This window comes from Podarcis filfolensis (assembly GCF_964270895.1).
Source record: "Podarcis filfolensis genome assembly, chromosome: 1".
NCBI lineage: Eukaryota > Metazoa > Chordata > Lepidosauria > Squamata > Lacertidae > Podarcis > Podarcis filfolensis.
Genome location: NC_139604.1, coordinates 52,165,491 through 52,191,474, shown reverse-complemented (window position 1 = coordinate 52,191,474; position 25,984 = coordinate 52,165,491). Strand labels below are relative to the sequence as shown.

The window sequence follows — 25,984 nt, the reverse complement described above, 5'->3', positions numbered from 1 at the left end:
AATAGGTAGAACTCCATGCAGAGGCTGAAGGAGAAGCATTCTGGCAGGCTGGGACAGAGGCATGGGAATGGTTTGAAGGATTCCTTAGGCTCCAGTGCTGCGCCGCTGCAGGGAACAAACCCCTCTTGAGATGCGAATGCTCTAAACTCTGCATTCCCTCCATTGAACGCTTCCGGTGTAAATATGTGTAGAATAAACCATATTTGTTAAAGACAGAACAGACTCCTCCACACCTTGATTCCCTGGAATCTTGCTACCTATTGCTCAGCAGAGATTGGGGGTCAATATTGTAACAATATGTGTGTTTTTCTCCTTTTTAACTGCTCGACCAGCTGCTGTGAATTTGTTTAAGCAGAGAGAGGGAGAGAGATCCCACATCTTTCACATCACATATCGTTTGACTCTTTGGAATCTCCAAGGCAAAGAGTAAAATCTCAGGCTGAGGCTCCAGCACACAAATAGGGATGGGCTATTTTCTGCTTTTTGACATATTTTTTTCTGTTACCACCTACCCACGCCCCATGTCTATCAGGTTCTGCACATCTACACCCACAGCAGAATCAAGCAGCTGTCTCAGAGGTGGGAAAGTGGACTGAACCACCTCAGAATGCAGGTGGGGTGCCATTTTTTAATGGTTTACCCTGTTTGAAAATGAAAACCACAGTGCCCTGCATGTAGAAACTAAACTGTTTTATCAATGAGTGTGGTTCTAATTCTGTCTGCTTCCTGTTGTCTTCATTTTCTTATTTCAGGAAGCTTTCCTCCACCCACCTTTAGTTGAAGCAATACAGCTGCTCAGACCCCAGTATCTCATAGACCACTTCTCCCCATATGAACTGACCTGGACCCTGCAATTGTCATCCTTCTGTGGGAAATCCAGAGGGTGGCAACATGAGAATGGGCAAGTAGTTCAGAGAAAGCTCAGAAAATCCCAACCACTGTGTGATATACCCAACACATAATATAGGATCCATAGTTGTGTTCATGGTACAGAACGTGGTACGTAACTCCTGCTGTTCCAATGTCGGAAACAATGAGATGTGCAGGGCATCCAGAGGTTACACCAGTGGTTTTCATCCCATAATAGAACCACAAATCATTACATTAATCCACCCCCTCCATCCACCCCCACCCCCACCTATCTATATTCCAAACCTTTCCTTTCAATCTTTGACAGTAAACAGAAAATGCTTTTAATTTTGAAACAGAAATGGCCTATAATGTCAGCAAGCTATGCCAGCGAAGTGTCCAATGAGCTGCAGATGTGGTCCATTTACAAACGTTTTTCCAAATTGCAACACTTGGGATTTGCTGGCACACAATCTGAAACATAGCACCACCTGTCGGCAGTACCTTCCAGGACCTTGCAGGCTAGTCTCAAGCAACTTCTATGTCCTTGGCTTTTAAATGAAATTACAGCAGAACACAACCTGGAAAATTTTTCACTTCCACCCTTTATTATGCATCTCTCCAGCTTCCGGGGATTTATAAGGTTCTCCTTGGTCTAGGAGTTATAGGAGCAGCTGGAAGGGGAGGTCAGGGGAGAGGAGAAACTGCCCCTGCCAGGCATCCTATTTACTCTGCCCAGCAGCCTGCTGGAGATATCTGGGAGATGAGGTGTCATTCCCCCTCCTGTCCAGTAGGCTCCTCTTGGGATGTGTGCATGGATTGCTCTGCCGACGCATGGATTCCTGTCCCCTCTGGGCCAGTTGGAATGGTCTACAAATATATGGTTTCCACACAGGAAAGGGTTGCCTCCACTATGCAGCTGCCTCACCCCTCTCTGAGGCGGGTTGTTGATGTTTGGGAGCTGGCTTATACTGCTTGCCCACTTGTCTCCTTCTGAAACGGGCTCTTTGGAAGGCTGGTGCCCTCTGCACAAAAGCTTCCTCGTTCCGTCCAGGAATTTCCTCATGCCTCCCAGAAGCCCTTCCGAGCTCTCCGCTGGCTGCTTCCTGGCTCCATTTGGTCCCTGGCCCTGCTCCTCAGAAGGCACAGCTGGCGGAGTACTTCCAGTTGTCACCCTAAGGGAGGCGGGTGATGCTTCATTGAGACCCGAAGACGGCCTGCTTCCAGAAGCCAGCCTGTAGCCAGCAGGTCCTTGAGCATCTTCAGCATCTCCAGAAGATGGATCCAGAGGGTCGTGGGACTCACTGCATCTGGGATGTGAGATGCAGTCCCTCTGAGGGTTATTCCAACCCTCAAATTCAGGAGTCGGGGCATCTTTAAGCTGCAATTCATTCTGCTGCGGGGGCCACTCATACACAGGTGAGCACTCGCATTCATACGGAGACTCGTACACCGGGGAGTCCTTGCAGGTATAGTGCGTTTCGTATATTGGAGGGGTATCGTAGCCGTATTGCCATTCATACACAGAAGAGTCGTCGAACCTGTACTGAGACTTTGGTCCAGAGGTCTCATATATGTTCGGCGAATCAGATGGAGAGATGTCATCATCATACTGTGACTCATAAATGGGGGAGTATCCGCAGCTATACCGAGGGTCATATATGGTAGAAAACTCATACGCATTTTGCGACTCGTACACAGGAGAGGCTCCATTTTTCTTCACAGGAGATGAGCACCTGGAAGGCATCTCGTAAGCTGTGTAAGAGCTGCATCCATACTGCGGTTCGTATGTGGAAGACGAAGGATAGGCTGAAGGCACCTCATCTTTCACCACCTCATAGACTGCACATGGGTTCTTCCACCTTTCGTAGGACTCAAATCCCCCAAGAGCCTCATCATCTTCATCATACCCCGGCCCCAATCCATTTCCATCATTCTCCTTGTATTCTGGGACCGACTCATACTCCGTCTGTATTTCACTGCCCACTGCTTCTATGTTGTTGCTTTCGTTTTCACCTACAATGACCACAGAAACAAAAAGAGTTGGGTTATGGAAAATGAGCAATGAAGAATGGCAACTTAAACTGACGGAATATGCACAGCTTGCAGACTTAACATATAGAATAAGAGAGCAAGAAGAACATATGGTTAGAGAAGATTGAAAAATGTTTGTTGAATATATGGGGGGAACTGTGTACACTTGAAAATGCTGGCAGCATTAAGATAAATTCAACAGTGTAAATAAGTTTTGATGGATGTAAAAATGGAATACTGAATGGTTTAGTTTATGTAAAATATGCAGGGATTTATGATATGCAGAATGAACCATGGAAAGAGAAGAAGGGAACTGATATTTTAAGGATGTTTAAATGAGTATTCTAAATTGTAAAACAGAAAATCTAATAAAAATTACATATATATATAAACCCGTTGGGTTATTTCTTTTTAATAAGCAACTCATTTCCCAAGACAAGGTTCAGCACTCCTAATACTTCCACCAATAGAAAGGGCACCGCAGGTGGGGAACAAATTTCCATCCAGACCAGGGATGGTTAGGCTGTAGACCTCCAGGGGTTGTTGGACTACAACTCCCACCATCCATGCTGGCTGGGACTGGGGAAGGTTGAAATCCAACAACCTCTGGAGAGCTACAGGGTAATAACCCCTGAACTAGACAAGACCCCAGCACTAGGAAGTAAAAGAACCTGCTTTTTTAATTCATTCATTCCCATATCAAGAAAGAGGCTTACTGATGCTGAGGTACTTAACCAAAGAGTTGGAAGAACTCAGTCATGGCTGGTGAACACTGGAATGGTTTTCAGTCACAGAATTCCAGCACTTGCCCCTATACGATAGTTTTGACATAACTTTTTCGTAAGACCAGTATCTGCTCTAATGACCCATCATTATCTCTAAGATGAAACAAGAATGTATCAGACAGCAAACCACGGCCTTTCCCAACCTGCTGCCTTCCAGTTGTTACTGGACTGCAATTCCCATCAGCTCTAGACAACATAGCCAACAGTCAGAGATTACGGGTGTCATGGGCCAGCCATGCTGCCAGCCAGGATGGGAATGATTCAGAAGTTGGGGTGGACAGAGTTCAGGCAGTGACTTGGGAGAGGGTCTCGCCCCACTGTTTTCAGATGTCATGATAAGGGAGAGGAGCTGGTTGAGTCAGTCCCTACCCCACCTTCTGAGAATGAAGCTACCAGAGTAGCTGAGGAGGTGGCTGGCCAATCAGTGGAGCCAGTTGAAGCAGAGGTGGAGGAAGAGTCAGTGTTGAACTCGGGTCGCATTTCCAAAGATGTGCCATTGTATGCACCTGCATGGACAGCTCCGTCTCCCTATAGGAGCACATGCTCCCAAGCTCAGTCTTCTTGCTTGGAATGAGAACAGCATGAATGACAGGCACACACACACTTTAAAAGTAGAGCGGGAGCGTCAAGTCAGTTGCTGGGACGATGCCTGTGCTTATGCCTAACCATGTGTTAGAACAACGTACGGTACTCTGTAGTTTGAGCTAATGCTCCAGGGGTAGGCAACCTAAGGCCCATGGGCCATAAGCGGCCCACGAGCTGCCCCCAAACTGAGCTGCCTGCTCGGCGAGTCCCCACACACTGTGCTAAACCAGCGCAGCGCAGTGCGGGGACTTGCTTCCGCGGTGCCAGAAATCATGTCTGAGCACACATGAGCTCACATGCTGAAAATTGTGTCTGCGCAGATGCTGGGAATCACGGCCGCATGCATGATCTGGCCCACAGAGGGATCTCCACTGGAGTGAACCAGCCCAGGTGAGGTAAACCTTGCCGACCCCTGGCTGAGACCATGTGCTGATTTAATAAATTAACTTTCAGATTTCCCTGAGCCGAGAGTCTGGGTATTGTTTCGACAATGAACTTTACAGTGCTTAAAGGGTGGTTCACTCCTACCCCTTTACTTATGGAGAGGGGGATGTCTAATCCACATTAGGATTTGTTGGTACAGTGTTAAAAAGTGATAGTTTAATTAACATCAAATACAAAAGTGTAATCTGTAGCCAGGATAAAAAGACTCAGGTCTCATACTTTCTTCTGTACCTGCCTGTGAATAACAGGTTGCTTTGGAATAATTCCAAGCTCTATGAACTTTACTGTGGCCCCAAATCCTTTCTTCCTACCTGAAGCCTCAGCAGATTTTATCTCTCTATCATCCTTAGCTTCTACTTGTTCAGAATCTTTATCTGCAGACCTGGAAAATCAACACACTGGAGTTACCCAGTGGAAAGCAAACAGATGGGCATCCTTTCCCCATCTACCACAACGATGGCTGCTTTAAAAATCCGTCAGTGCCCTTTTTAGATTCTGGACACATCTAGAAGATATAGGGCTATAGCTCATGTCTTCCAGCTACTACCTAGCAGCAGAAGGCATGACACCACCATACTCACAGTTTTCACATCCCTTGCAAGCAGCAGCAGCAAATGAAGTGAGGGGGGAACAGGGGAACTCTGAGCATGATGACATATTGTCACATGTCAGCTTTTACCAAATCCTGGGGGAGACACCTATCGGAAATGCAGATCTGTGGTAGCCATGTATCCCCAGCACAACCCAGCAACCCAGATGCTTAGAAGGTTGAGGTAATTTTCATCTGCTTTAGTATTTTAACTTTTGTATCTTTTCAAGTATGGTTGTGATATAATCAAGCAGTGCACAAACTTTATGAAATAATATAAAAAAAGGATTTAGTTCTGTCCTTCAGATTTGTTCCATAAAAGGATACAACTTTCTGGGTCCTTTTTGGCTTCAGGCCTGCATAACCCTTGGCATCTCATTGCCAGATGCTGGGGAGAGAGGTTCCCTGGGTTTTCTGAGGGCTTCCCTGCTGGGAGTTCCCTGCTGATAGGCTAATGCTTGCTGTGCACATGCACCTCTGCCTTGAACCACTGCTTAGCTCTGTTGACCAGCAGCTACTAGGTCATCCCACCTCTGCTTCCCCTTGCATTCAGGGACAGCTGAGGCACAACTCATACCTTTTCCTGCTTATTATGTTTCTTAAACTGAAGACTTTGGGATCAAGAGAGAAGAAACATAGTGATCTTTTGGGTCCAAATGTTATTGAAACACCTGCAAAAGAAGATGACAAATTCATTGCTGGTAACTCATGACCAATGCTAGCAGGCAGCTGAGGCTTTCACTGTGCTACTGTCCAGTTGCCAGTCATCCCTGCATCCCGTCAGACAGGATCCTCCAAAGGATGGTTATCTCTTTTTCCTTCTGGACAACCCCAGCCCAAGGCAGTTTGCCTTGTGGACTACAAGTGACCCTAAGCCACTCTGTGTCAGGCCTCTGAGAGTCTAGCCTTGATGTTTGAAAGTACTTAAAGGGATGTGCTCTTAGTCACCCAAACCAGAGCTGGAAAAACCCCTTTTATGTTCTTAGTGTATGTTCCTAATCTTCCAGTTTGAACTCTGAAGCTAGTTCTCCTCTGCCTATCCAAGACCACGTGGCAATGGAACTCAGTGCAAGCTCACACCTGTAGGGGAAAGTTTACCTGAAAAAGGATCTCAGCGCTGCATATTCACACACACACACACACACACACACACACACGGAGTGGGGACTCACCCAGTCCTCTGCTGCTACTAGGGGACTGGCTAGGAGACCAGAGCACAATGGTCTATGCTATCTACAAGATGATACCTTCCCAATTCTATGTTCAAAAGCTGGCTAGACAGGCAGTTTAATCCTGCTGCAATGCTGGTGATGGGACAGAGTCCTCCTCCACACCACACCCTCCAACATTTCTCCGATGAAAATTGGGACGTCGCATTCCATAATGATAATTTTACTATTTATACCCCACACATCTTACCCAGCCAGCCCCAGCCAATCTGGGCAGCTTCCAACATATATAAAAACATAATAAAGCATTAAACATTTTTTTTTTAAAAAACTTTCCTATATAGGATTGCCTTCAGACAGCTCAGGGGCTGGATAACTCCATACCCTCCAACACTTCTCCAGTGAAAACAGGGACATCCTGAGGAAAAGTGGGACATTCTGGGATCAAACCAGAAACAGGGATAGGTTCTCTAAATCAGGGATGTCCCTGGAAAATAGGGACACTTGGAGGGTCTGCCACCACCAAGGGAGAAGGCTAAGAGAGAGGGTGCAGGCCAGGCTACGCAGAACACAGCTAGGTCCACTCTCTGCCCAGAGGCAGCTCTCACTCTACCTAATGATAGGGCCATCCCTGGAGAATGGAAACAAGGTTTCTTTAACAATGTGTATGTAGGCTTTCTGCACATTTAATCAATGCTACAAAGGGCCCTAATACACATTGATTGAAAAGCGGAGGAGTGGAAAACACTGGGGAGAGGGGGAACCTGCTATCCTACCCCTTGCAATCACCCATGACTGAAAGACTGGCCCACAATATGGCTAAGCATAAATTTGAAAACAGATTTCCTCCTCCCTTGTTGAAATTCAGCGTTCTGTCCACTGCGCCATACTGACTAGCAGAAGCAGCAAGTGAAAAGGTTCAGAGCTCAACTGGAGAACACTGGAGAGCCAGCCTAGCTACTAGAGAAATGGCGGTCAGCCCCCACAATAAGGAAAGGTTTGGAGGGGAGTGGGAAGGAAGGACTCCTAACATCTCCCATAACAGAAGGAGAAAAGCTGAGGGGAGGTTACAGCTGACAGATCAGAAGGCGGAAGAATGGCAGAAGCATTCCAGGTTAGATAGAGGGATTCACATTTAAAGGCTGGTAACATCCTACCTGAGTCTTCTGAAATGGAGATGGAAAATAAGGGGCCTCGTAAGTACCATGGGACGTCTTCCTCCTTTTTGGCTGAGAAAGCAGAAGAGTGGGGATAAAATTCAACTCATGGCAACAGCAAGCGGCTTTATGCGCAGACTTAATCATTGCAATCCTGGAGTTGCTTCCTCTTTTATTGCAAGCTCCACCACCCCTCACTGCTGTTCTATCTGTTTGGAATCATCTCCACTTTATTATCTATTTCTCTGTCAAATTCCTCTTTGGGGCCTTTTTAGGTGTTTAAAAACTGACCTTTGTAAACAGCTACATCAATCGTCCCAGATTTGTGTGTTACAGTGGAGGGATGCTCAGTCTTTAAATACATGGAATTCTATTACTGCTACTATGAAATAAAATAATAATAACAGAAATGAAATACAACTCCTGCTACTACTGCCAGCCACAATGACTTCTGCTACTGCAAAATAGTAGCAAGCACAGTGACAATAATGACAAAATTGTTTTGGTTTCCCAAACAAACAGCTGTTAGTAGTTGCAGAATCTACCAACGAAATTTGGTTGTTTTTTGAAGTCTAATTTTCCACTAAGCTATGGTCCATGTTCAGCCTGGTAGAACTCCAGTGGGTGAGTAGATCTCCTATCAATGGGAAGCACAAGAAAATTGCAAACAATAAAGCAGGCATCCCCAAACTCGGCCCTCCAGATGTTTTTTGGGACTACAATTCCCATCATCCCTGACCACTGGTCCTGTTAGCTAGGGTTGATGGGAGTTGTAGTCCCAAAACAGCTGGAGGACTGAGTTTGGGGGTGCCTGCACTAAAGGACAGAGTTCACAGTTTTACAGACAGATACCCAAGAGGAAAGGGTGGAGTGAGGCCAAGGGATCCTGAAATTCTTTATTCCTGGGGACTGGGGCCTTTTATCTCAACATAACAACCCTTCAGTAACAAAGTCTAAATCTTAGCTATCAAAACACAATCCAGATAAGAATGACGCTTACCAGCATAAGAGTCTGAGCTGCCAAACATCTCTCGGAAAACCTCCCAGGGGCTGCGGAAGGTGAATTTCAAATCGTCTCCTTCAGGAACTGCTGGGGTAGTAACATGATTTGCAAACACATCACTGAAGTCCTGGGATGCTCCCACTCTATAATTTTTATGAAGAAAAAAATGGAGAAGCCCCTTCCCTTTCTGGAGCAGAGCTGTGTAGCCAGGATGAGTAGTCCGTGACTGGTGCTCCTTTGTGAAACACTCATGAAAACCCACTTCTCCACTCAGCACAAGGGATTCTGTGTGAGCTGGTAACAACTGATGGGAGTTTTAATAGAAGACATCCAGAGGGGAGGGGTCTCCTGTGGGCTCCAGTTCTGGGTTCAAAATAAGATGCCATATGTCCTATATGTGAGGTTTGTGGGCCTTAGAAGAAAGATGTGTGAAATAGTAGAGAAAGTCTTGTGTATTCAGTGGTCTGTATTTGTCTGAGCCTGAGTCTGGACTAAGGAGTCTGAGCCCCTGTGTTCTGATTTGATACATGATATCCAATCACAGAACATTTCAGGATTTGGGCCTCTGTCATTGGCCCTTAAACTCTGACTTATGATTCGCAGCTTGGAAGTTTAGACAGCCAATCACATTGGGAGTGGGAGTGGCCCAGGCCTTCAGAAATGTATTTAAGCAGTTGCTTTGCACCTGTTGTCCCATTCTGTTAGTTCAATCACTGTGTCTTGCCTCATGGGAACCCACCTACACTTCAGAAAGAATATTGTTACAAAAGCTGGATGCCTACCCCTCTCTCTGCCAAGTGGTGGCAAAAGCCCATAGGGTCCCAGGCACACACACAGGGCCTGTGTCCCTTTGGAGAATGGAAGACATGGGGGAGACTGTCATGCTTTAAGAAATATGGCTTATTCACCTATTTACCCCTTCATTCTGCATGGAAGAAATCTAGATCTTACGGCATACAGACTTGCAGAGGCAGCAGCACAAGCAACCTTCAGGCTGCTTCCCTCAAAAATAGATGACAGATCTTCTTCTTCCTTATCTCTCCTAGAAACCTGTCGCTTGAAAAATCCCTTTTCCTGTCCCCTCAAACATACACCCCATCACCTTGGTAACATCTCACCCTCCAGGCTAAAGGATTCCTCTCAATGCTTTGTGTCACGTTAGGTTTGCTCTTCACTAAGCCAGCCAGACTGCTTTGCATAAGGCAGCCTAGGAATTCCTTTGCAGCTTGCATTCTCCTTTCATACCACAAATAACCAAAACCAAAAACTGGGGTTGACCCTAATCTATAACATGGATTCGAAATAAGATGCCAGACAAATCTTAGCCTATATGTGAGATTCGTGGGCCTTAGAAGAAAGGTGTGTAGGGAAAGAATATGTTTCTTACCTGCTGCTGTGATTCCATCCCCATAGCAGTCATAACGTTCACGCTTGGCCTCTGAAGAAAAGAAGGAGGACTAAGTTGGCAAGTTCACAAGTAAAATGGTAATCTTTGCACCTTCTAGAAGCTATACTCTGGCTCTGCAATATAGATTATGAAACCTGGCTTCTGCAGGTAACAATGTTGGCTCCAGGTTTGGGGAGACCCTGAGTAGCCATGTCTCTTTCTCATCATTGTTATTGCTGCCTCTTGACTTGTTAGGTGAATCCCGCCTTGCAGTTTGTTAAGGGTGCTGGGAATTTTAGCTCAGCTGGGGAGTAAACTACAGTTCCCATGCTCTTTTGGGGGGCAGGGAACTATGTGTTTTGAATGCACTCTGCTCAATTTGCACCACTGCCACAGATGGAGGGAAGAAGGCTGCTGCTCTTTCTCTTTGCTCCTGTCCTTGCTCACTTGGTTTGGGCAAGTGTGCAGGCAATGACAGCGAAGAGAATTAGCAGGAGTTGGATTAAGGGGCTCCCAGGGTTAGGAGTGGGAGCCCCTGATAGGGTGTGGGCAGTGCCAATCCCTGATGACAAACCTGCCAGCCAATAATTTTCCATAGTTTACCAAAAAGGCCTCTCCCCATAATCCATGTCTATTGCTATCAACTCCCTGGTCTAGACGTGTAATCGAAAATACAGGGGGAAAATCCAGAGAGACAGCCGTCACAACCTCTGATTCTTTAATGAAGTGAGTTCGGCTAACAAGGGCTGTGAAAATCAGTGTCCCAAAGTCCAGGGAGACATAAGCCTAGAAGCCCAAATGATCTGAGAGAGTCTCGGTGGCAGAAAGATGAACTTGGTCGCTTACTGTCTGACAACACTTCATAAGCTTCTGTAACTTCTTTGAATTTCTGCTCAGCATAATTCTTCCTATCTGGATTTTTATCCGGGTGCCACTGTAGGGCTTTCTTTCTGTACCTGCACAGACCCAGGAGAGAAAGGGAATGCAGTATTTAAGCGTCACAGCACCTTCTGCAACAATAAACCGCCTTCAGTGCAAATCCCAGTTAAGAACGTAAAAAGAGCCCAAACACCTATGTAGTCTTGATTTCTGTTCTTACAGTGAACAACCAGATGGTCATGCAGGACTGGCACAAGAATTTGGGGGTCCTTGGCATGGTGCCAATTATGCCCCGCCCACCTATACACAAACACCACCACCTCAGCCAGGCCCAGCCCAGCTGCCACCACTAGCGCATACTTTTTCTGCCACGGCTGCTATTTTGGTGCTCTCCACTGGGCCACCAGGCATCGACCATTGTCTTAAGTCCCCCAAAATCAAATGCCCCAATCCATAAAGCAATGGAATCTACAGATGGTGGACAGTCACCATGAAGGTTAAGCTGAGTTTAGTAGGGCCTTTCTTGTTCTTGCTCTAAAGCACTGCTGCTTGTCTACCACTGAAACATGTCTGGTGGCCTAGTGGGGAACAGTCCATGATGCAATTGCCAAAGCACCATTTTCTACATTAAAGAAAATACGCTATCACATAACCTCTGACATCCCACTGAACAAAATCAGGGTGCTTGTTCTTCTGGTTCCGAGCTCTCACGGGAGCCAGCTGATTCGCACAAGCACGCAAGGCCAAAAAACAAGCATATTTTGGTTTGGTGCTCTGGCACAAGCCAGCTGACTCACACAAGAGTGGCAGATGGAGAAACTGGACATTTTGGGATCCAGTCAGAAGCTGGGATGGCTTCTGTAATTCCAGGATGCCCCACCTAAAATGGGACAGTTGAGGGTCATGCTGTCATGTATTAAATGTTGTGTGACATGTTAATTGAACTGGCATCGGGAATCTTTTTTTCCTGCCTCACACATGGCTTGAGTTGCGGACAAAAGTCTCGAGAGAGAAGAACGCTGAGAATTCATGAGAAAGACTTACGCCTTTTTAATATCATTGTCGGAGGCATCCCGGGGAATCTCTAAAAGCTTATAATAGTCTGGCACGGCATCCATTCGCCTGTCCTATGCAGAAACCAGTAGCAGAGAAACGGGGAAAGAGTGGCTGCAATTGGAACAATGTCTCTGGAAGCACCGAAGGCGTCCACACAACTTGAGCTGCTTCGAGGGCTGACCATGGCCGCACTCTTGGCTGCACTGCTCCTTACAGCACAGCAGGAGGTGGGTGCTGTGGGCAAAGGGCCCTGCAGGGGGAGAGGAAACAGAATGAGGTGCCGCAAAATCTATCCATCCCACAAGAACTCCCCACTGCATGCACACAAAGGGAGAATGAACACGGTGATGATGATCTGCCTCCCAGGAGGTAAAAGTGTGTGTGTGTATCTCGACTCAGAATTTCACCAGGTTGCTTCTCCATTTGAAGAATCCACTTCTCCACTTTCAGCTCCTATTTATTAGAAAAGCAGCGCACACACATGCCTTTTTGAATTGCAGTGATGGAGGGGTACAAAAGGCCTTCTTGGCCAACCTTCCCTCTCAAAGACAGGGTTTGTCCAACCACCAGACCCCAACTGACCAAGCAACACAAACTAGATGCCAATGCCACCCCAATAAATAAGTCAAGAACATGTCCAAGGGAAGGGCATGGCCAGAATGATAGTACATCAGGGACTGTGTGTCAGAATTGTTTATCTGTGAATAGGATCCTCATTTTCTCTTGGGTCCTGTTCACGTAGCTGTCCCAGCATTGACCATAAATGGGCCATGCATATGCACTTACAAGTTTGCGTCATCCTATGAAGTTTGTAGAGTTATCCTGTGAGTGTCAAATGTTATCTCACTCAGAAGAGGACCTGTAGTGTCTATTTAGTTCTGGGCATTTCTGTTGCTTTATTTTTGATTTGCTCACTAGCATGATTACAGAAATAGACTGACTACCACACAGAACAAATAGCAAACTTGATAAAATGGCAGGAACCTTTGGCCACCAAATTGTCCCTAGCACAGGGGCAAGAATGAACGCCGAGTCTGTGGTGCGCTTAGGTCTCATGGAGGAGCAACAGCATCCCAAACTTATCGCAGTACCGATCGGAGGATCTACCAGGAAATGTTGGGGTTTTATACTAGTTTTAACTTACGTTTGGGTTCTTCTTAGGCTCCGGTAGGGCAAGATCAGTGGAGGAGCTACACAGTGAATGCAACTGTAGGATGGAAGGCTTTCCAGAATGGAACAAGTTATAATGTAAGACAATGAGGTCACCACCTGAAGCTAAGCAGGCCTGTCAGTGTGTGGATGGACCTCATGGTATATGACAGAATCATAGAATTGTAGAGTTGGAATAGACCCCAAGGGTCATCTAGTCCAACCCCTTGCAATGCAAGTATCTCAACTAAAGCATCCATGACAGATGACCATCCAACCTCTGCTTAAAAAGGAAGGAGAGTCTACAACCTCCCGTGGGTTTATATTGACCTTTTGAGACTTTGAAACCTCCATTTCAGAGACCAAGGTAGGACTTTTCTTGTGCACAACTAGTAGGCCTGGCCCATGTCGGGACATCTTCTAGCTGTTAAGGCTTCCTGTATCCATAAAGACCCATTGTTTTAACAATCCCTCTGACCTCAAGTTCTCCTGTCTCCTTGTGCCAGCTTTTCACACACACCCCCTCCCCCCCCCACATGGATATCCACAGGGGAATAAAATGGGGTGAGGGCAAAGTAAAATACTCCATACATATACATATGCAAATGCATATCTAAAAGATGGGAGCAGGGAAATTTCTCACAAATGAGAATACAGTAGTACCTGTACATTTTGCCTCTTATCTCAGGTTCTACAAATGATAGAAACGTGTCCTTTTTAAAAAAGAAAAAGAATGCTAGTAATTGGTGGGTTATGGTTCATTGGGGGCTGGGGGCTGCCCCCTTGTCCCCTTCCATGGCAGCCATGTTTCCATAGGTTCATTTCCTGCTCCCCATCATCATTTGATACTCTTCTAACTTCTTAAAATCACCTAGGCTCAATATACCTTAGTTTATCCAGAGGTTGCCCGTGTTCTTTGTTCCACCTGATGGTGAGCTGGGCACTTGATGTCTTGGGGGAGGCAAGAGCTTACCATCACCCCAAACCTGCTCCCTCCTCCCCTGCTGATCAACAACTTCAGTAGCCAATGGGAAGTTGGGGGTTATTGTGACATCAGAGCTTTATGCTTTCCTTAAGGATGTGGGGTGGGGGAGGGAATCTACAAAAGGTCACACTTTTGGGAACATGTGAGTTCATACTTTATTTTCCCAGTTCTTGCTCCTTCACCATCCCAGTCTCACCTTTGACCCTTTCGCTGTGGCAATCTATCAGTGTTTGCTAGCCCTTCTGGTTCATAAATGCTTCTCTGGAGTATGTAAAAAATGTGTTCGAATCATTACAACAAGAGAACTCTTTCTGCAAAGTTGCCTTGATGTGGGGCTTCAGGGTTTCCTGGATAGAGGAACTGATCCTTAAATTGTAGCCCTATGAGGTAAGGTTACCAGACGTCCCTGTTTCCCGGAGACAGTCCCCAGATTTACAAATTATTCCCCTGACAAAATCCAACCCCTTCAACTGAAATTGAAAAGTGTCCCCGGATTCATTGGAAAAAATCTGGTAACCTGACTATGAGGGGAATAGGGATCTGCTAATAATTCTCAGCAGTCTTAACAAAGTACAGTTCCCAGGATTCTTTGGGGGAAATCATAACTTAAAGTTGGGTCATAGTGCCTTAAAACTATAGTGCAGATGTGACCAAACTCAGATACAGGAGATACGGGGCCAAAGGGAAGGAAAAGGGGAAGTGGGCTGTCTATGGTTAGTGCATATAAACTTGCTGAAGAAGGCAGAGAAAAGTGGTAGTTTTCCATAGCCTCAGTGAGAACTTGGGAATTACCCAAACTATGCCTGAGAGGCTCAGTGACAGTATCCTCTTCCAGTAGGCATTGCTTCCTATGCCAACCATAACCAAGCTTCCTGACTCACACAGCACCTTTGAGGCTGATGGCAATCAGGGAATCTGCATAAGCTTTGCTGGATCTGATCTTTATTTGAAACGAGGGTGTGAGTAGCGCAGCACCACCTTGAAATGTCAAGGAATTTTGTCATATATCAACTATTGTCCCAAGTTATGTCAGAAACAAAAAGACAATTCTGCCCCGCTGCCTCTCTTGATAGCTCAAACACAGCCATTTGGGTTTCCTAACAGCAGAGAAATGAATTCCACAGAAGCCCCTTAGATTTCTTTGTGATTCTGAAGGGATCTTGCAGAATCGGTGAATTTATTCCTTGCCACAAAGTGTCTTCAGCCCTATTTGGTTTGCATCTGTATAAACTGTAAGAACAAAGTACTTCAGACTGCAATCCTACACACTGAGCAGAGATGGGGGAAATGGTGGTTCACTAGCTGTTCTTACTTAGACTACAGCTCCCATCATCTCTGGCCATTGGCTATGCTGGCTAGGGCTCATGGGATTTGGAGTCCCATAATTTGGAGTCCCATAATTTCTTGAGTGCAAGGAGGGCACAGGTTCCCCAGTCCTTCACTGGAGAGCCAGTCTCATGGACTAACATAGGACTGTGTCATGGGGCTTTTCTACAACATTTACATGGGTTTTAACGGTCAGGGCTTCTCCCTGCAAATTTTGGCTTGGTGAAGCTGCTGACAATTATATTAGCCAATTATGTAGCAGTATTTCTACAGGGAGGGGCATTTGTCAAGGGCATCATGACAAAAAAGGAGTGGCAGTACCACAGAAGACCACTAATTGGATTGGACTCAGGTCTCCCATGTGGGACAGTGTCATTTGAACAGAGGTAGTAACCTTCAGGAATAGTGTGTGACTTCTTGATGCTTATAGGCCAGCAGAGCAAGGCAGCAGCTGTGAGTCAAGAAGAAAACTACACCACATTTCTGTGACACAGTTAATATTTTATTTTGTGAAGAGAATCCCCAAGTGGCAAGGCAATGGACACTTTAATTCCCCATATAACACAGATTGAGCTGTGCTAATACTCATCCCCTTCCTCTTCTTCTCCTTCACCGTCTATACTATCTGTTCCCACTTCTTCATAATCCTTCTCCAGGGCGGCCATGTCTTCTCGTGCCTCGGAGAACTCCCCTTCTTCCATGCCTTCCCCTACGTACCAGTGGACAAAAGCCCTCTTGGCATACATCAGGTCAAACTTGTGGTCCAGGCGGGCCCAGGCCTCAGCAATGGCGGTGGTGTTGCTCAGCATGCACACTGCCCGCTGCACCTTGGCTAGGTCCCCACCAGGAACCACAGTCGGGGGCTGGTAGTTGATGCCCACCTTGAAGCCTGTGGGGCACCAGTCCACAAACTGGATTGTCCGCTTTGTTTTAATGGTGGCAATAGCAGCGTTGACATCCTTGGGCACCACATCGCCTCGATACAACAGGCAGCAGGCCATGTATTTGCCATGGCGGGGGTCACATTTCACCATCTGGTTAGCTGGCTCAAAGCAAGCATTGGTGATCTCCGCTACAGAAAGCTGCTCATGATAGGCCTTCTCTGCAGAGATGACCGGGGCATAAGTGGCCAGAGGGAAGTGGATGCGAGGGTAGGGCACAAGGTTGGTCTGGAACTCTGTCAGGTCCACATTGAGCGCCCCATCAAAGCGAAGCGAGGCTGTGATGGAGGACACAATCTGGCCGATGAGCCTGTTCAGGTTTGTGTAAGTTGGGCGCTCAATGTCCAGGTTCCTGCGGCAGATATCATAGATGGCTTCATTGTCCACCATGAAAGCACAGTCTGAGTGCTCAAGGGTGGTGTGTGTGGTGAGGATGGAGTTGTAGGGCTCAACCACAGCTGTTGATATCTGAGGAGCTGGATAAATGGAGAACTCCAGCTTGGACTTCTTGCCATAGTCAACTGAGAGCCGTTCCATCAGCAGGGAGGTGAATCCTGAGCCAGTTCCTCCCCCAAAGCTGTGGAAGATGAGGAATCCCTGGAGTCCTGTGCACTGGTCAGCCTGTGGAATGCAGGAAACAAACCAAGCGGTGGTCAGTTGGGGTTAGGAAATGGGGTGGAATAATGGGATAGAGTCCTCCAAAACTCTCTCAACCACTGCTTTATTGTCTCCCAATTCCTCTGGGAGACCCACAATCAAGTCTCTGTATTTCAGCATTAGAGTTTAGCCCTATTGCTGGGCAGCTGGGATGGATGACTCCTCTCTGTCTCTAATTTCGCCAGTTTTAGATTCAGTGAGGTTGCTGAATATTTTTTAAGTCCTCATGAAAATTCACCAGCATTTTTGTTGGATTTCTCCTAATATATGTTGCTTTGACTAATAGACACAATTTTTGGCAAGCTGCTTTTCCTAATCTATTGCATTTTTCTTCATTACTTTCACTAATGCATGCATTTTATGCACATTTTCCCCTAATACGTGCATTTTTGCACACATCATTTGGTTGCAGAACTGCAACAGAAACTTCAGAGAAGTGCAAATTTCGGAGAAAAGCTTTGTTTTGGTTCATGCATGGGCTTGAGATGCGCGAATTAAACTGAACCAGATTTCTCCACCAATCAATCATCTGGGCAGTAAGAAGGATCTAAAACACTTTCATTCCAGCAAAGGTGTACTTGCTACATAACCTGTGGAGAATCGGTCCTCATGACAGACGGCCATTGTGTCACCATTGTAGGAGACTGGCTGTTGCATGAGCAGAGAAAGAGCCTGCTCCACAGGTCACTGTGCGCTCAAGTGTTCACAGCACCCAGCCTTGCTTAAAGTCAGGCATCCAAGATGGACCTGCCCTCCACAACTTATTTGGACAGCTGGTTGTAGCTGCCCACCTGTCAATCACATGATGTCAATACGATGTCAGGTGATCCAAAGTTCAAGCTGCAAGACTGGCGAGAAGCCTTTGCTTGCTTTTCGATAGTAAAAGGCTGGTCTCCAATCTTAGTGCTGTCGCCTTCGTTTTAGGGCTCATCCACACTTAGCTTTGCTCTGCATTTCTAAACACAGGTCCAGACTTTATAGGTATGCGTCACACACACACACACACACACACACACACACACACACCTGGCCATTTTTTCAGTGAAAACCCTCACTTTACCAAATTGGAGCAAACAGCAATCCATGGCAAAATCCGAACTACCGTTTGTTCTGATTCAGCGGTAAAGATCAGGTTTTCCTGGGGAAAGCAGCGGGGGGGGGGGGGCGTGGAGCACTCAGACACAGACTGGAAAAGTGTGGACCTGTACCTAAAAAGTGTGGGGCAAAACTTAAGTGTGGATAAGCCTTCTGCACTATAATCTAGTTCCCTGAGTGAGGCAGTGGAAGCTGAACTTGTGCAGCATCAACACAAGCCGCTCATTATCTCCCCTCCACGTTCATTAACCAGAACTCCTCCCAGATTCCAGAAAGCAGATCCAGCCCCTTCCTGCCCCAGGTCTCCCATGCCACCAAGCCCAATTACCAGCTTCCGGATCCTGTCCAGCACCAAGTCAATGATCTCTTTGCCAATGGTGTAGTGCCCGCGGGCATAGTTGTTGGCAGCATCTTCCTTGCCAGTGATCAGCTGCTCTGGGTGGAAGAGCTGACGGTACGTGCCAGTCCGAACCTCATCTGGATTGCAGAGCAAACAGTAGGTCATTTCCTCTCCTCTCTTGTCTCCTAGCCTACTCTGCTGACAGACCAAGGCAGGATGGGGATTCGATTTCAATAGCTGAGAGTATGATACGGGTTCAGCCTTGACCTGAGAATCTTTTCACCAGATTTAGAGAGTTCTCAGCTAGCCAATGGGCCACCGTAGACATGCACAGAGGGGATACAGACATGGACCACAGCAAGCACATTTTCCATAGGAAGCCACACTCCAAAGTCTTTGCTGTCTCCTGTTGACATACTGTGACAATACAGACAAATCTGGGAGGATGCTGCCATTTTAAATGCCCTTGTGTGGCAACGCAAACTTGAAATGGGTTCCTAGCACCAAACTCGCTTGCTTTCTACATCAGTTTGTTTTATTATTACATGTCTATACCACTTTTCTTCCTAGGAACTCCAACCCATTTTAGGCTCACAACAACCCTGTTGTTCTTAATGACTGAAGAACAACCTTTATTCTTAACGAATGAATGTCATGGATCCCTGTGGTTCTTTAACCGGTTCATTCAAGCTGCTTCAGGCCAACATTAGGCAGGGTTAAGAATTCTACCCTGGGGTACCATTAAAGGGCAGGAAGTTCTTAAGCATCTATTATTATATTTTTACCACCGTGGCAGCCACCAGAATGTCTTAGGCCACCTCAGATCAGTATCCAATCAGAATACACAGAGGATCTGGTCAGACTCCGCCCCTAATATGCAGCCCTCACCAATCACAGTGGGTTCCAGGTCCACGAAAACAGCCCGAGGCACATGCTTCCCAGCTCCAGTTTCACTGAAGAAGGTATTAAAGGAGTCGTCTCCACCTCCGATGGTTTTGTCGCTGGGCATTTGCCCATCCGGCTGAATCCCATGCTCCAGGCAGTACAGCTCCCAGCATGCATTGCCAATCTGCACACCAGCCTGGCCCACGTGGATAGAAATGCACTCGCGCTGGGGAAAGAGGGGCAGATCCATCACTGGTATGGAAGCTACATGTCAGGGGCTACCAGCAGTAGAACAGGAAACTCCCACCCACACCCTGACCCTGTGTAACACTGCCCCCTGTGGCAAGCCACCAAAAATGCAGATTAGTGCATCTTTCTGGGCAGTGGAGTATTCCCAGGCTTTTGGGTGGCCACTGGGCACTCCTAGACAGGAGCTTGGACTTTGCCAGTGCTTTTTTTCTTTAAAAAATAAATGTTCAGGGGTGCTCTCATTTTGACTCAAGAAAATCACTATTTTATAGTTCAAACCAGGAAAAATAAATACAGTAAATGGACAAAAGTACAAAGATTCACAAAATGTTTAGGGGTCCCCTAAAGGGGTCCTCCCAGGGGAAAAAAAGCACTGGCAACAACCATCTTCCTGGTTCTAGTGTATTTTGGTGAGTCCTTTGGCTCTAGCACCTTGGCACGACATCTCCCTGCCCCTCCAGCAACTCTGCCTTTACACTGCAGTAGTCAGTGGCTAGGAGATGCTGACACCTCGTTCTCAGACAATGAGCTTAATAAGAATAGAAGCAAAATCTCCTCACCAGTCATCTGGAGGGCACCAGGTTGGGGAAGGCTGCACTACACTATAAAAGCTCTTTTTAAAGGGTTGTTGTTGTTCAGGGTTTACATGGTGGGCTGCATACCAAAGTTAGTATATTGTCATAGTATTGTAAAAAAGTTTTTTTGGGGGGTGGGGTAGGCTGCATGCCCCAGACCCTTCTAATTCCTGGATCTGGCAAGTGTTAAAATCTTAACAAGGGTTCAAATTGTTGAAATAGTCCTCTAAGTATGGGTCATTAAGGTAACAAAGGAAATGGCTCCATGCCAGATAACAAATGGATGTCCGTCCCTCCCCCACTCCCTCTTGGGAGTTGTTTGTGAGAGCTAGAGGCAAAATGCAGCAGGCTGAGGGCTGGGCAGCTGTGAGAGACATAGCCATGCCTGATTTCTGTATGAATCCAAGGCTGTGGCTCTGGGAGAAGGAAGGCCCTCTTGGGGTGTTAATGCTGTGAGCCTCTCCACCATAGACTCAGGTTGTATATCTGTGTAAATAAACCATACATCCTAAAGACACCACTGTCTCTGCTGTCCTTTATTCTGAGGAAACTGAACTCTGGATAAGGGTCTGGAATTCCTGGAATCTCTCAGTGTTCAGAGATTGGGCTTCCCTCCCCCCCCCCTCTTTAAAAAAAAATAGTGTTAGCATTTCGCATTATCTAGAACTGAGACTGAGTCAAGAAGGAAAAAGGGGAGGGCAAACTGGTAAAAACACCCCACCATCAAGAGTGCTAATTGCTCTTCCCTCCTGTTCCTACACTGTGAATTTATTTGATCCTCTTTCCCCTACACCTTGCATACTTCGAAAGACACCCTGGTTACAGATCTAAGAGCACTTGCATTCCCATTAGAAGGGCACTGGGATCGTACGGCACTATATTTAAAACAAGGGAGGCTCCACATGGCCCTGACGGCTATGCTGAGTGGGGCTGCCATTCCCTCGCTGCTCCAGCCCAGCTGACAAGTCCAGGCAAGACTCACCATCCTGCAAAACCGTCTTCTTCGACCCGGCGCCGATGAGCTCAGAGGACGAAGGCTGGTAACTGAGGGGTTTTCCTGCAGTGTCTGCCTTTTATAACATTCCACAGCCCATCTCCAGGCACGAGGATGCTTTGTTGTTAGAGATGGACACGGAGCTTAGCCTGAATGGTTTCTGAGTTACGGCCGGACTCAACACACAATTCACAGAGAAAGCCAAGCTAAGCCTTGGTTACACCAAACATAGCTAGGGACTTGTGTATTGGGGAGGGACTGTCCCCAGAGGATTATTACGTGTGCAGCCAAGCCTCACTTTAAAAAAAGAGAAAACACTGGTTTTTTGTTATAAACTCCCCCAGTCCTGCCTGCTGTTGTGCTAGCATGGAGTGGGGCATCTTTTTCTGTCAAAGGGCCACATTCTGGGCAACCTTCCAAGGGCCACATGACAGTGGTGGCTGGGGCCAGAGGCAAAAGTGCACAGAGCAGCAGGTGTGAATAATAATAATAATAATAATAATAATAATAATAATAATAATAATTTATTTCTACCCCGCCCATCTGGCTGGGTTTCCCCAGCCACTCTGGGCGGCTTCCAACAGAACATTAAAATACAATAACCTATTAAACATTAAAAGCTTCCCTAAACACCTTTGTGCAGTAGGCTAGTTTCTACACACACTTGCATACACATCCTATCTTCCAGCCGGGAAAACAAGAGGCGTTCTCAGAGTTCAAGGACAATTCCAGCCAGAAAAATAAAAAAAAAATTCGAGGAGGCTACAAAGCAGGGTTGGCAATGGCTTGGAGAGAGCGGGGTGGCTGAGGAGGGGCTGGCCAGAGACTCCCAAGGACCTGTCATGGACTGGCTGGATGCAGAGCTGTGGTGGGAGGCACCAGCTGGGGAACCCCCAAGGGAAGAAGGCTCAGAGCCAGGAGATTGGTGGTGGGATGATGGTGAGTGGTTAGAGGGAGCAGACTGGGAGGAGGTCGGAAGCTGAAGAGGCAACAGGGTTTAGTGAGCAGGAAGAGGCTGTGGCAGAGTGCAGTCCAGAATCAGAGGCAGAAGCAGAGGCTGGAGAGGAGCCATGAAGCATCAGGCTGCAACAGGCAGCTCCCCTCCCCTCTGGTCTCCCTGAACCTGAAGAAGTATAAATACAAAGCTCAATCAAATTCCCCCTCCATTCCTTTCCTACAGTGGCCCACCAGGTGCCTATGGGAAGCCCTCAAACAGAACATAGGCACAACTAGCCGTGATAGCTATGCCCTGCCTCCATGGTTGGAGGTAGAAACGCTTCTGGATACTAGTCGCTGAAAGCCAGAGGAAGGGAGAGTGCTCTTGTGACTGGGTCCTGTTTATGGGCTTCCCACAAGCAACTGGTTAGCCACTGTGAGAACAGAGGACTCAATGGGCCATTGGCCTGATCCAGCAGACTCTTTTTATATTCTTAACAGCCCTTTCCTTGCTTGCCATTCCCAACAACTAATGTTACCTAATGCAAGTGGCCAAGGCGCTCACTTTCTCTGATCCACACCGGCCTTTGAATCGCTTCCTTGTTTGCCTAATGGCATGTTCTGCCAAGCGGTGACCATGGGGACAGTGATGAGACAAGGCAGAAGTTGGGCCTCCTTCATTTTTTCTGTCAACCCTGCGCTGAGCCGCAATACACACATACACAGAGAGTTACAGATAGGTAGCCGTGTTGGTCTGCCATAGTCAAAACAGAAAAAAAAAAATTTTCTTCCAGTAGCACCTTAAAGACCAACTAAGTTAGTTCTTGGTATGAGCTTTCGTGTGCATCTGAAGAAGTGTGCATGCACACGAAAGCTCATACCAAGAACTAACTTAGTTGGTCTTTAAGGTGCTACTGGAAGAAAAAAAATTTTTTGTTTGTTTATACACAGAGAGAGAGCACCATAGAGTGGGGGAGCTACTCTATGGAGTGCATATAGGTAAGACTTGTCAAGACTTGATAGAGTTTAGCCTTCCACTGCCCAACAACCTAGCAGCCAGCAAAGGATAATGCTGCCCCCTTGTGGTGCATAGCCCACTAAGCATGCTTTGATGGCATTGCCAAGGCAACCGGCAAGTCTCAACAGAGAACGAACAGAGTTAGGGAAGAACAACAGAGACCCATTGTTGGCAGCGGCCTTTCTGGAATGGTGGGAGCAGGGCAGAGATTCACAGGTGCTTTCCTAGAAGGGAAAAGCTCCTCTTCCCTTTTCGCCTGGGTTTCTCCGTCTTGTTTTCCTTTGGGGGATCAGAATTCCTACCCGCAGTGTAAAGCAGTGGGCCATCTCGCTCAGAAAAGGATCCTAGCAATGGATCTTAGTGGAAGTTTGCAAATCTTGAGTTCATGGGCTGCGGTTATCAAGGGATCCAAGCTGCAATCTCCATTCCAGGCTGCCAGAGTCAAGAAGCCATGCCCGGCAGTGAGGCTTCCCCAGAAAGAGACCCTCCAGTGGAGCAGGTAAGGACTCTGCTCTTGTGCCATGCTCAGGAAAGGGTTAAAAGGCTTCCTTGGAGACCTTGGTGGTAAGGAACTTCATGGTACAATTGGGGGACAGAGTAAAAGCATTAGCCAAAAATCCTAGTCAGGGTCTGACTCAACATCTGTTAATTAATTGACTTTATATACTGCTCTTTACCCAGAGGTCTCAGGGAGATTCACAGAACAAAATCAAAATATAAAACCACAAAATATATAATCAAAATGAAAACAAAAAACCCCACATTTTAAAAGGGCATAGGATGTCAATTTACAACTGTGGAGCACGTGTAGGCCAAATTCAAAGCTTCTGGGTTTTTCAAGCCCAATTGTTGTTTGCATATGGATTTTCAGTAAGGGGGTTGCAGGGCATGGGGAGAATGAACCATTCCTATATCAATTGCAACCCCCACCCCCCACAATGTCCCCTGCATGGCAATTGGAGACCATGGGGGATATTTCCTCCCCCCCCCAAGCCTATTTGCTGAGCATGAGGAGGACAGGGGAGGCATAGCCTGGATGTGGAGGTCCCAGAGGCCCTATCCAGCCCCTAGGTGCAGAGTTCGCCATCCATGGTCTAGGGGCATCTTTATACGAATGGTCCCTCTCTCCTGCATCCTTCCTGTTCTCAAGATGCCTATGGGGAGCCTGTAAGAAGGACCTGAGCATCACAGCAGCCTGCCCACCTCCCATTCCCAGCAGTGGACATTCAGAAGTATTCTGTCTCCATTGCTAGAGGCAGAACATGGTCATTGCTTCTTTACTGTATGTTATTACACATACATCGTATTAGTTGTGCTCATACGGCTAGATAGAATATGCTATCTCTGGCAGCATCTTTGGGGAGTGACAGGAGATGAATGCCTCCCTTTAGTTCCAAGCTGGTGGATCTTTTGCACATAACCACACCCCAACATGCAGCTGGAAGGTGGATAGAATCTGTCCATGCCTGTCAGCTCATCCGGAAGCTGCTGGCTTCTTACCCAGGTCTCATGCTTCTTCCAGCTGCATCTTGGAGCAAGGCTGACACAGATCAAGTTTTCAAACAGCAGTTACCCAATCCTGCATCTCTGCATATGCTTTGAGAACTTTTTGTTCTCAAAGCATATGCAGATAAATAAATATATTCAAGGAAACAATAAAAAGTGGAGGAGGCAGTGTTATAAGAATTCTAAGGTCTCAAATATAAAATAAGTGTTCGTAAATGTACAAGGCAAACACATACATAACTATATAAACCATGTGTCTGAAATAGTACAGGAGTGCAATCCTGAAGCCATTTTGACTCTTCCAGTGACCGCAAATATTCCTCTGCAGTAAGGGAGGAAATGGGGAGAGCCTCCTCATTGTCCTTTGCTTACAAATCCTGTCTTAAGGGCATATTTGTGTATGAATAGGATGAGCCTGTGACCTGGATTCAGGAACTAAACTATTAACCATCACAATAGAATGGCCAGGCTGCCCAGGTAAAGCAATCAATGACTATTGTCAGGTATCCTGACAGACAGGATTTCTGTTGTAGACGCCCGCCCCCGCCCCCCCCCGTGATATATTTCTGTTGGAAACCGCCTCCTTCTGTGATGTTTGGGGGGGGGTCTTAACCTACAGGATGGGCAATTTCAAATGTCTATATAAGGGCTTGCACGCCATTGTTCTGGCTTCCTCTCCTCCCTCCCTGCGGGGGGGGGTGAGGGGGGGACACTGTTGCAACAGTTTAATAAAGATCAGGCTTATTAGATTCTTTGCTCCTCAATATTCTCTGGCTGGCCTCTGTTATTTTCTCCTACCGACAAGGAACCCACTTAAGGACTCTATACGGGCTATTGGATACCCCATAAGGGGAAAGGAACAGGTTATTTTTCCGTTATAACAGTAGTAAGGGAAAGCAAAAGATATGTCTGTCATTTTTGTGTGTCTCTGATTCCACACAATAAGGAGTTGTGGTGGACAAACCCCACTTCTCCAGGACATAACTACTGTATTCTGAACGTTGGGTTGGTAGCACCCTCTTGTGGCAAGCAGTAGTAATACATGTTTGTTGCATGTATGAGAATAATGTGGGAGATAGAGAAAACACTGGCTCATCAGAATCTCTTGCTGAGCACAGCCAGGGCCATCTTTACCATTTGGCATAGTGGCGCAGTGAACCAGGGCGCCAGGCTGTGGAGGGCGCCAGGAGGAGAGTCCGGGGAGGGGAGAGCGGGAGGTAAGTGAGACGGAGCGGGGGCATGGTGCCTGAGTGCCTCCAGCACCCGTCGGAGGCGCAAAGACCCTGTTCCGCCCTGGGCAAGCCGCAGGCCTGGTCGTCCTCTTATATACCTGCTGGGATTGACAAGGCATCTGACCCTCACCTGAATCTCATAGCTCTCCTGTAGGTGCC

At 46.9% G+C, this 25,984-nt stretch overlaps 2 protein-coding genes across 6 annotated transcripts; both read right to left on the bottom strand.

The window, feature by feature from the left end:
- Positions 1 to 1,435: 1,435 nt before the first annotated feature.
- Positions 1,436 to 14,110, bottom strand: LOC310744171 (uncharacterized protein). 4 transcript variants are annotated; one of them, XM_083575202.1, is made up of 10 exons: positions 13,973 to 14,110; positions 11,926 to 12,187; positions 10,849 to 10,958; positions 10,003 to 10,053; positions 8,613 to 8,702; positions 7,904 to 7,994; positions 7,613 to 7,684; positions 5,864 to 5,957; positions 5,009 to 5,079; positions 1,436 to 2,865 (listed from the first exon to the last, which is right to left on the bottom strand). In XM_083575202.1, exons 6-10 carry the CDS (start codon positions 7,974 to 7,976, stop codon positions 1,505 to 1,507), a joined length of 1,671 nt encoding a protein of 556 aa, XP_083431328.1. In that variant the 5' UTR covers positions 7,977 to 7,994; positions 8,613 to 8,702; positions 10,003 to 10,053; positions 10,849 to 10,958; positions 11,926 to 12,187; positions 13,973 to 14,110; the 3' UTR covers positions 1,436 to 1,504. The 4 variants fall into 4 exon arrangements, with proteins under 4 accessions (XP_083431328.1, XP_083431325.1, XP_083431326.1 ...); XM_083575199.1 differs by lacking the exon at positions 7,904 to 7,994 and having other exon boundaries at positions 8,613 to 8,756; XM_083575200.1 differs by lacking the exon at positions 7,904 to 7,994.
- Positions 14,111 to 15,877: 1,767 nt separating this feature from the next.
- On the bottom strand, positions 15,878 to 21,217 carry LOC310747013 (tubulin alpha-1D chain). Of its 2 annotated transcripts, XM_083581304.1 has the most exons (4): positions 21,122 to 21,217; positions 19,319 to 19,541; positions 18,419 to 18,567; positions 15,878 to 16,959 (listed from the first exon to the last, which is right to left on the bottom strand). In XM_083581304.1, exons 1-4 carry the CDS (start codon positions 21,122 to 21,124, stop codon positions 15,976 to 15,978), a joined length of 1,359 nt encoding a protein of 452 aa, XP_083437430.1. In that variant the 5' UTR covers positions 21,125 to 21,217; the 3' UTR covers positions 15,878 to 15,975. The 2 variants fall into 2 exon arrangements, with proteins under 2 accessions (XP_083437430.1, XP_083437429.1); XM_083581303.1 differs by lacking the exon at positions 21,122 to 21,217 and having other exon boundaries at positions 19,319 to 19,580.
- Positions 21,218 to 25,984: the final 4,767 nt, after the last annotated feature.

Bases quoted from the DNA above. Each gene is read 5' to 3' on its own strand.
- LOC310744171 (XM_083575199.1), bottom strand. From the start codon at position 11,999: ATGGATGCCGTGCCAGACTATTATAAGCTTTTAGAGATTCCCCGGGAT. The intron at 8,757-10,002 runs GTAAGAAACATA...AAAATTATAGAG, and splicing joins GGATGGAATCACAGCAGCAG to TGGGAGCATCCCAGGACTTC. The intron at 7,685-8,612 runs GTAAGCGTCATT...CTGCTTTCTCAG, and splicing joins CAGCTCAGACTCTTATGCTG to CCAAAAAGGAGGAAGACGTC.
- LOC310747013 (XM_083581303.1), bottom strand. From the start codon at position 19,565: ATGGATCTGCCCCTCTTTCCCCAGCGCGAGTGCATTTCTATCCACGTG. The intron at 18,568-19,318 runs GTGAGGGCTGCA...TCTGCAATCCAG, and splicing joins CCTGGAACCCACTGTGATTG to ATGAGGTTCGGACTGGCACG. The intron at 16,960-18,418 runs GTAATTGGGCTT...TGCATTCCACAG, and splicing joins TGGACAGGATCCGGAAGCTG to GCTGACCAGTGCACAGGACT.